Source organism: Geospiza fortis, unplaced genomic scaffold (genome assembly GCF_000277835.1).
Source record: "Geospiza fortis unplaced genomic scaffold, GeoFor_1.0 scaffold41, whole genome shotgun sequence".
NCBI classification, from domain to species: domain Eukaryota; kingdom Metazoa; phylum Chordata; class Aves; order Passeriformes; family Thraupidae; genus Geospiza; species Geospiza fortis.
Genome location: NW_005054299.1, coordinates 18,531,617 through 18,542,138, shown reverse-complemented (window position 1 = coordinate 18,542,138; position 10,522 = coordinate 18,531,617). Strand labels below are relative to the sequence as shown.

The 10,522-nt window shown below is 44.8% G+C and overlaps 1 protein-coding gene across 1 annotated transcript; it reads left to right on the top strand.

Moving 5' to 3' along the window:
- LOC102042334 (epoxide hydrolase 1-like) lies at positions 1 to 9,277 on the top strand. The gene is given in 11 exon segments (XM_014308489.2): positions 1 to 70; positions 73 to 133; positions 1,440 to 1,463; positions 2,317 to 2,530; positions 3,327 to 3,507; positions 4,309 to 4,539; positions 4,901 to 5,030; positions 5,352 to 5,566; positions 7,357 to 7,465; positions 7,801 to 7,926; positions 8,885 to 9,277. Coding segments are annotated over 11 exon segments (1,563 nt in total). The 3' UTR covers positions 9,087 to 9,277.
- The last annotated feature ends 1,245 nt before the right edge of the window (positions 9,278 to 10,522 follow it).

The following is a 10,522-nucleotide window of genomic DNA, read 5'->3' as shown; positions in this document are numbered from 1 at the left end:
ATGTGGTTTGCGTTGTCTCCGAGAAAACGTCACTGCGGAAGAGAAAGCCGGAGAGGAGAAGCTGGGAGTGTGTCGGAGCAGCGGCCAGGCAGGGAGCAGCAGACATGTGGCGGGAGAGCCTTCCAAACGCATGGTGAGATCTCCTCAGCACGGGAGCAGGGACCCAGACCGGGCTCCCCGCGCTTGGGGGTGCGTGAAAGCCCCGGGAGGCTCACGGGAGAGTGGGAGAGCGGGAGCGGGAGCTGAGATCTCCTGAGCACTAGTGCGGAGAAGGTGCTGATCCACTGAGCCTTGTTTGTGTCAGAGAGCTGCTGCTAGCAGCTGGCTTTGTTAGAGCGGGGTTTGTGCTACTGCCTTGGTAGCTGCTCTCACACCTCTGCTCACCGACCTCCCGGATATACGTGCAGGGGGGTACTCCTCCCTGTTGCATAAGCTGTTTGTTCTTAGGAGCCCTGTTCTTCCATGTCTGGAAGTGATTTAAGGGAAAAAAAAACCACACTCATAGGCTCCTTCAGCAAGTGTGAGCAAATTGCCTTGGAAGTTACTGAGATATCCAGTACAGGCTCCAGATTCTGCACTTCAGACAGCAGAGGGAAACAATTCTAGGGGATAACAAACACTCAGTGAAGTTGGTTTTTCGTGGATTATCAAGTCCTTTTCTTTTTTGGCATTTGTTTTGTTTTGTTTTTTTCTCAAAGTACTATAATTATTGTACCAAAGAACTCTCTAATGTAGCTGCCTTCCACAAGGCAGAGTAACAAGGCTTGCTTCTATTGTTACTAGATTTTAGATTGTGCTTTTGTACCAGAAGCTACTAGGCTTAGAGAACTGAGGAGGATACTTTCTTTTCCTAGCAGACAGGGGAGACCTAAAGGCTTGATATAAGCTAGCAGTGTCAAAGGTACAGCAGCTCCTTAAACTCTGGACAGTGAAGGGTCCACAAGCCTCCGCTGGTGCCAGCCCTGCAGCATGATCAGCCCCACATGGCTGGGAGCAGAACAGCCCTGGAGCTCGGAATTGCCCTGCTGAGGCTGTGCACCGATTGCAACACAGCAAAGTAAACGATTTTCTTGGCCGAAGTTACACAGCTGCTCACAGGATGAAACATTGCAAGGACACCTATGCAGCTGTTTACTGCCTTTCATCTAAGTTGTGCTGAAGGAGGGAATATTATGGCAACAAATTACCTAGCTAAAGCACAGCCCAGAAACACTGTCTCTTTGTATAGAGGCAGTGCTTTGTGAGCCCCTCTCTGCCTATCCCGTCCAAAGAGTACAAAAAATAATGGCAGATGTTGCCAGGTGGCTAAAGAGCTTGTGATCACATCTCTGGGACATGAGTGATGCTGGCAGGGGATATTCTTTGCACCATCCAGAAGGGTTGGAATAGGACAACACCATCAGACTGTAAGGATCTTTCTGTTTTTTCCCCTTTTGTAGGGAGACCATCATGTCCCGGATCAGGTGAGTGGAATAGCTGTTCTGTGCTGCAGTCTCCTCTTTTGGTTACTGCCCTGATTGGGGCACAGCATCATCCCTTCTGTACTCTGGATGACAACAGCAACAAAATCTTCACTCACAGCCCCCTTGCAGCCCCCGACACCTCTACTAATCCCCGCAAGGGAAGCTGGGGAACTTGAAACACAAGTCAGAGGGGTGGGAAGGTACACTACATTTAGGACTGCATGTCTGTCAACTCCAGCTCTGGCAGCTTGGCTCCCACACCTCGAGCTGTTCAGAACAGAAACAGGGGCACCAGCAGACACTCCTTACTTGAGAGCTATGGCGGAGAGCCAGGATTGCCGTAAGAGATGATTGAATCTGTAGGGTAGTTGTGCATGAAGCGCTGGCAAGAGGAGCATGTCCAGCACACCCAGCTTTCTTCAGCAGCTGAAGACATTTGTTTCTCCTCCTGCTCCTCAGCCGACTCTGCCCATGCAGTTTTTATTCCTGGACAAGTCCAGCTGCTACTGTCTCATTCACTGCAGCACCTGCCTCAAAGAAGCTTGGCCCATATCCTACTGAACTTTGTCCCCCTGGGCATCCTGGTTCACAAGGAAAGGGACAAAGTGGACTTGTGATCAGCAAGTCCTGATCAGCAAGGACTTGAGACCCCTAAGAAGCCTTAGTAGATAGAACCATGCCCCAAATCTTACCTGTGATCTTCAAAAATAACAGAAATAACCAGTCCCTGCTGACTGCCTGGGATTCAGAGGCTTTTGTCCCTGCTCAGCCTCTAGGGATGTGCAACCAAGCCTCAGCATAAGTCCCTTTGACACTGCTGTTGTTGAACACAAGCAATTTTGTACCTCCCCAGGCCTTTTGACTATTCTCAGAAGAATGCAGTCCTGGTCCCTGTGGCCGCCCTGGGGGTTGGAGGGATGCTGCTCTACTGGCTCCGATCTGGACGCAAGATCAAGACAATTGACATGGGCGATGGGTGGTGGGGCGCAGGCGAAAGGCCCCCCAAAGGGAAAGAAGACACAAGCATCCGTCCCTTCAAGATTGAAACATCTGACAAAGAAATTGAGGTACAGCTGGCTGGGGGGTAAGGAGGGGCAGAAAACAGCAAGGGGAGGCAGTCCATCACCCACCCTACTGCCTTGAGGTGATGCCTTGGGGCTGGCAGCAGAGCACTTCCATGTGCCAGGGCAGCTACCCAGCTCCATTAGATGATACTCTGGCTCACCATTCTTTATGAAGGGGATTTGAGCTCTGGTCCATTACAATGTCCCCTAAAGACTTTCTGAGACAGCAGCCCCTCTGTGCAAGCTGGGGCTTCTCCTGCAGAAAGGCCATGCCTTGAGCAACAGACTTTGACAGTGAGTCTGTGGATGGTAGAGCAGGGCAGGAGGGCATTGGGACAGCAGTGGCACCACTAGGGCAGGACTGAGGGGCTTCCACAGAGGAAAGGGCTGTAAGGCTGAAGAGGGATGGTGTCTTGACTGAATCATAGCTCCTCCATCCCTGCATGCCTGTCTCTGTCTGACCAAGCAGCAGCCAGCAGCTCAAGGTGAGATTCTTATTCTCCCAGCCAGCAGTGCTGCCAAGCTCCTAGCACCAAAAACCCTGAAGTGAGTTAGCAGTAAGCCAAGAGTTAGCAGCACCCACCACTCCTGGGTGCCCAAGGGGAACTTGTAACCTGTAGAAAATTGTATTCCACATACAAACAATTCAGGTGGTCAATTAGAGTATGGCACTTCTGCAGGAGGGCTTGTGGTGTCCCAGAGAGCAATACAAAAGCCAGGGGAGCCTGTCTGTGCCTGCCCTGTCATAGGGCACATGGCAGCAGCTGGCCAGTCTGGCAAGAAGGGCTCCCTTCCACAGGATCTGCACCAGCGCCTGGATCGGTTCCGCTTCACACCGCATGTGGAAGGAGCTGCCTTCCACTACGGCTTCAACTCCAGCTACCTGCGGAAGGTGGTGGACTACTGGAGGAATCAGTTTGACTGGCGCAAGCAAGTGGAAGTGCTGAACAAATACCCCCACTTCCACACCACCATTGAAGGTGAGGGGGCCTCTGTGCCTTGAACAGGTCTCACTCGGAAATGCACAGCAAGAAGGGGGAGATGTAAAAAGTGACAATATTTGAGATAAGCTACGCATAACAGCTTCGTGATACAAGTGAAATTAAGTGGAGGCTCTATTATTAATAATCTTATAGGGATTAAGACCATTACACAGTGGGAATAAGATTAGGTCTGCTTCAAGATGGTCTTCATCTGGCTCTGAACCCATCTTAACTAACGATGAGGTGCTCTTCAGTGATTGCCTTGAAGCCACCTTTGAAAAACTGTGAAATTTAGCCAGACTGAGGCTCGAATATCCCTCCCCACCACACAGTAGTTTAGCCAGGTGAGCTTAGCCAGACTTTATATAAATGATCTCTAGATTAGGGTAGAAAGACTGTACATAATTGATCTCTGTGTTAGACTTCTATCATGCCCTTTTCCATGTTTCTCTTTTAACTACTGTAATGTTTTTGCATGTATCTTACCCCCATTGTGCTATACATTCAAGTGCAGTTCTTACTTATATACTATGAGACCCGTTTCTCAGGAGATGGATGCTAATCTCCAGTGACCCCAATATCTGCGGCTAGGGTCAATATCTCTGTCTGTATGCAAAAGATGAGACAACTGATACTAGGCCAGGCATTCCATTTCAGACAGGCATCTACTTGCAGTGGGCTGATTGTGGAACTTCTTCTCCAGATGCTAATTACAGTTTTGCCTCCCTCCTTCTACAGAATGCAAAGCAGAAACTGTGGTCCCAGAGCTTTAATTTTTCTTTCTTGGATATGTGGCAGGGATTGATATCCATTTTATCCATGTGAAGCCATCCTATGTTCCTCACGGTCAAGCTGTTCGACCTCTGCTGATGGTCCATGGCTGGCCTGGCTCCTTCTATGAGTTCTACAAGATCATCCCTCTGCTCACGGAGCCAGCCAAGCACGGCCTGAATGAGGGTGATGTGGTGTTTGAGGTCATCTGCCCCTCCATCCCAGGATACGGTTTCTCAGAGGCCTCTCACAAGAAAGGTAAGCAATGAAAAGGTTCTGTTGGAATTGCAGTTTTTGGAGTAACACCTCAACTATCCCAGGCAGCCCTGGGCACTGGAGTTTGTAGTGTAGATGCCTGGCTCTTCACTAAGGCCCATGTGGCTGAGGCTCTGGGGCTGGCTCTGGAGATTTGCAATACTGGAAAAGTCAAGTCTGATTTCATTTTCCACTGAATTTCTTTCATCTTTTGCTCACTTTATTTCCAAGGAGTGAGGCAGAGCAGCATTGCACACTGTCCCTTCCCACAGTCCCACAACACGTGCCTCGGTCAGGTCACAGTCTTTGGCCAGGGGAGGAACACTAGGACCAACAGGTCTCCTGTGTTTCCCTTTACCTACAGAGTTTGACTCCATAGCAACTGCTCGGATATTTCATAAGCTGATGAACAGATTGGGATTCAAGGAATACTACCTACAGGGAGGGGACTGGGGATCTCGCATTACCACTAACATGGCCCAGATGCTGCCACAGTAAGTAGCAAAGGAAATCAGTGCAGAAAAGCTGCCTCCAGTTCCTACCCTACCTTCTGGCTTCACAGTCCTACCTTCTGTTTGCCCCGCTTCTCCTTCTCTTCTGCTCCGTTTCCTTCATGGACAACCCCATCCTGTATATTCAATTGCTCTCATATGCTTTGCATTGAAATTTTTTTTTAATCATGATGGACCTGAAGGGCTTTGTGTATTTGATTCAGTCCAGTGTTTATCTTACAGCTGCAGTTAGACTAGTTTTCTAGAAAACTTGGAGACAGAAAATTGCTTGATTTAACCCTCTATTCCTTAATTTACTTTTAGATCTGTGAAAGGGCTTCATCTGAATCTTGTTTTCATCGCCACAAAAGGCTTGGGAAAGATGATTCGTACAATGCTTGGGGCTTATGTACCATGGCTTGTAGGCTTCAGCAGGGAAGATGCTCGACGTTTCTACCCTTTCATGCAGAAAAACGTTTATGATGTCCTACGAGAGTCTGGATACTTACACATCCAAGCCACCAAACCAGACACTGCAGGTAACATACCTTCTCTGTATGCCTGTGAACATGCTACACTAATCACTTGTGACTCATGGGGGTAATGAGTTTATGGGGATGAGAACTGTATAAAACAGAGAAACCACTAAAAGAAACCACTCAAAAAAAGATAGAGATTTCAAGTGTAACTTTTCAAGGTCTTTTAAATAGCACACCACTTTCCTTGAGAATGAGCCCATTTCCATAGAGTCTCTCAAAAGTAAAACACAGGGTTCTGAAATTGAAGCTTTGAGATGTAAATGGAGCTAAAAATAAGAAAAATATCACAAGCAAAGAGGTGCAATGTGAAAGTTGCAAAAAGGTAGACAAAGCTCAAATACCCAAAAACCCAGAATGCTAACATCCTGGGGCCAGTGGATAAGGACTGTGAAGAAAGATATGGTTATTTCATAATGCTAAGAGGAACTCTTTGCGTCAGTCCCCACTAGAGAGGATTCTGGGGTATTTATTGAAGTAATCCCTCATCAGGAAAGACAGCAGGGCTGTCTCAGGCTGGTGTCAGATTTGGAGACCAGAGAACAAACAGCCCCCCATCCTAGCAATGCACCAAAGGAGAAGAAGAAGCTCAAACTGGAATGTCAGTGAATGCCTAGACTATTGCTTGAAGTGATTGCAAACCCAAAGAAATAAAAGGAGATAAACAATATACCAGGTGGGAGGGAGTCGTTGTGGCAGTGGTGTTTCTGGTTGCTTGGGTGTTTTTAAGGGCCAAAAAGTGAAGGGATCCACAAAAAAAAAAAGAAGATTAGTATGTCTAGTCTCTCTCTGATCAGAAATCTGACAGAATTGTTTAAACAAGGAGAATTGATTTACAGGGGATAATATCACAGGGAAATCATGCTTCAAGAATCAGAGCTCTGGCAGAATCAAACAGCTGTACATCCACTAATGGAACTTACATAATTTCCAAAAATATTTTGTTGGGGCTCCTTCCCCAGCATTCTTAAGAAATTAAACTGCCTTAAGAAAAGAATTAAAACTAGTCAAGAATCCAAGCACAGGAATAAATCCACAAGTTCCAAGGAAAGGAGAGAATCACAAAAATCTGTTCTGACATCTATACCCTTTAACAAGATCCTAACTTCTCTATGAATAAAAGTTAATAATTAGATGTAAAACTGACAGTTATCCAAGCTTCAGTTTATAAGTGACTGGTTGATAAAACCAGCCAATAGAACCTGATATCAACAAAGTTCAAAGCAGTTTAAGTGGGTTCAAGTTTGGCTGCTCCCATATGAGAGATTCCAAGAGTCAAGGGTAGTGCTCTCAAAAATCAGCTGGATCAAAGATTAAGGCAATTTTGCAAACTCTAAAAAAAATGAAAAGTAAAAACACAGAATCCCTTATATTCGTGATATTCTGAATCTATTGTATTGTTAGCCCTGTTTCATACATATATTTTAGAATCAGAATACATCTCATCCTAAGCAGGATGATGTTCCCAAATATTTTATCTGAAATTTCTTTTCAGACTGCCATCTCTTTACATCTGAATTTGCTCCTTCTGCCACATATCACCAAGAAGCCAATGGAACTTCCTTAACTCCCAGCTTCTTTTGTATAGGAATTATCTGAATTTGTAGTGCCCTCGGATACAGCCAGAATTACTCTGCAGGGAATTTGTCACAAATAAAGTATTATAAGGGCTAGATAAATACAGACTCTGCTGAATTCTCTAGAAAACTCAGAACTCTTCATGAAAGTCCAGTTTAACTTGCACTGAAGTATTGCAATGCCAGGCAACTGCAACAGCTCTTCTTCTCACTTAGGTTGTGGACTGAATGACTCCCCAGTGGGGCTTGCTGCATATATTATGGAAAAATTCTCAACCTGGACAGACAAATCATTTCTGCATAAAGATGATGGAGGCTTGGAAAGGTAAGATGTTAGGTTATGATGTTATTCTGTGAGAAGTTTCATTAAAAGAATGGTGGGAACTAATATGAGGATACAGGTAAAATACTGGCCTGACAAAGCTGAAATTTAAGGATGAAAGGCTGACATGACAAGTACAAGTTTAAACTTACAGCAGACTGCCTGCACACTACTGCTTCAGCACCAGGCAGTTTTGCTCTGAACACACAGGTGCCAACTAATCTGCTGCTAGAAAATAAGTGGAGATTAAGAGGGACAGCAGTTCTTCAGGGCATGAGCCCAGCATAGAGCACTGAGGAACAGCTTCCAGTTAAATTTCTTCATCTCTCTGTCAACAGCAAATACTCTCTTGATGAGCTTTTGACCAATGTGATGATCTATTGGGTGACATCCTCCATTGTGTCTTCAATGAGATACTACAAGGAAAACTTTTCCAAGGACCCTACTCTAAATGTTCATGACAGGTAATTATGTGGCAAGTTGCAAGGCAGATTTGCAAATGAGGTTGAAACATTTGCCTGTATCAACAGTGAGATCACTTACAACAGCACATTTTAATTCATTTAATTTAAAAATGAAAGTCCAAATTCGTACTTGCTTTTGATAAATATAGTTAAGGGTCACTTTTCTTTTGAACCTATAATGCACACAAGGTAGCTTGCAGCCAAGACAATGCAAAAGACTTATCAAAGCACCAAGCAAAGTCTTGTGTTCAAAATACAAGTCTATATACTTCTTCACCAAACAAATGTCACTTCCAGCCCAGTTCAGTGAAAACAAAACAAGATCATGGGCACACCTAAGAGAGAAGTATAAACTGAATTAGGAAGGCTACTGCTTGCTGGAGGGTAAGCTAAGAACTACAAGAGTTAAGCACAAACCTGGGGTAGCAATTTGGAGAGCAGTACTTGAAACCCAGCACCTTGTGACAGCTGGTTCATTAAGATGATGCTAAGAGAGGCTGACCACAAAATGTTGCTCAGCAGACAGGTAACTGATCATCTGAACAAGTGGGGGAGTCTTTTTCTTGGTGGACTGAACCAGCCCCTTTCCTCTCCAGAGAGTCATTTGTTATGCATTTGGTATCATATTCTAAAGCAAACAGGGGCTGGCTCATTTCTCAAAGAGGTGTGGTATCTTGTCATGTAGCACAACACTTAAAAAAGTTAATCTCAAAGATGGGGAACATTTCAAAATCAACCCATGTGCAAAGTTGGCTCTACTTTGCACCTCTACCAGTATCATCTTCTAAAACTCAATGATACCTGAATAGAAAGAAAGCTCCTCAGTGGAGTGCAGACCAGGGGGTACACTGCACAAAGTGGGCAAACTTCTCCAGCTGAATGTGTTCCCAGAGACAGAGGTTTTTACAGACTTCCCCCAGGACTTGTTTCAACAATGCAATGAACTTATGTCTTCCAGGGTTAGCGTATGTGTTCCCACAGGGATTGCAGCTTTTCCTCAGGAGATTGTACATGTACCACGTGTCTGGGCAAAGGATGTCTACAAGAACATTGTCACTTACACTTACATGCCACGTGGAGGGCATTTTGCTGCCTTTGAGGAACCAAAGCTCCTGGCACAAGACATCATGCAGTTTGTCCGAAAAGTGGAACAGCTGTGAGCCTGCAGTTGAAATATATGCATAGAATGGAAACAAGTGGTTCTACCAGTGGCAAAACCTTAGACTGGATTTGTTTAATCCCTCAAAATAATCACATAGAAGCCAGCATTTTATTTTGATAATAATTACAGTTCTGATTTTTACAATCAATTTGTAATGTTTTAATAAGAAAACAAAACAAAACAATCCAAAAAGCATCTTGTGTTCCTTAGTTCCCAGCACCCTATCATTGCTGCATTCATAGTTCAAGTATAACAGAATATGTAAACAGTTTATTGCAGTAACATTGCACTCAGCTGAGGAAGAGAGGTGAAAGGAACTGGCCAAGGCTTCTGTTTAAAAGCTTCTTCAAACACTTGGGCACCTGCATTCTTAAACATGTGTTACAAGCAGCTTTGGTGGAAGCATAAAAGGTTTTGATCTCCTGAGCACAAACACTCCTACATTCAAGTTATATTTTTCCTTCAAGAGGCCTGAGATTCCTTATTCAAGTGGGCAGCTGCACATAAGGCAGCTTTCATCACTCAAAGTTTTTCCCTTAGAACAAGCTTAAGAAGCAGCTACTGCACATTGTAAACAGATATTAATGGATACCACAGCAGAGAGGGCACTCTAGTGTTCTCCAAGCTCAAAAATCCCAAATTAAGTTCCTACTATTTCTATCATCTCATTCCATCCAAAAGGCCAAAGTTAAAATATGCACCAAGCATAGAGGGTTACTTCAACCTTCACCCTCTTCACAAAGGGCTTGTACCACCCCATTGTGCATTTTTGACTAGTAACAGCAAGTACCCTCACTACCAGTAGGTTCACCTTTCCCTTCAAGTGGGATGGAGTTATTTCAAGCTACTGAAAGCTCATGACAGCACAGATAATCGCCCAGCTGACTGAAGACAACTCCAGCAGATATCTAGTCCTAACACTGCTCTCATGGTTTCTCTCCCTGTCCTGTTCTGCAGCACACACCAGCCCAGAAGAACAGGCTCAAGTTCTGATTCTAGGTAATACAGGCTGACTAAGAACACGAATTTGGCAGGTAAAGATAGTGCTAAACTTGATCACATTCCCCTGATTTCTATGCATTTCAGAAACATTTAAGTCCAAGTTTCTTCCTCAAGTGAGAGTAATCTTCCATTATTGCAGCAGCACTTCTAACTTTCTCTGAAGAGGGTTAGCAAAGAAACTGCTTACTTTTAATGTTATATCTAACCAATTGTCAGGGCTGCTAGGCAAAGAGTAGTAAAAAAAATAAATTGCTTATTGCTACCCTGCCTCCACGGTACCAGTCTCTTTCCATCTCCAAGACAGCACTAGCTACAAGATTTTTGAGTTGCTGAAAAGTCTTACTTTGGAGTGTTAAGGAACAGAAAGTGAGTTATGGGAAAGTGTAATTCTACCAAATAGATAAGTACTCGAGCGGGGCGCACACCACAGCA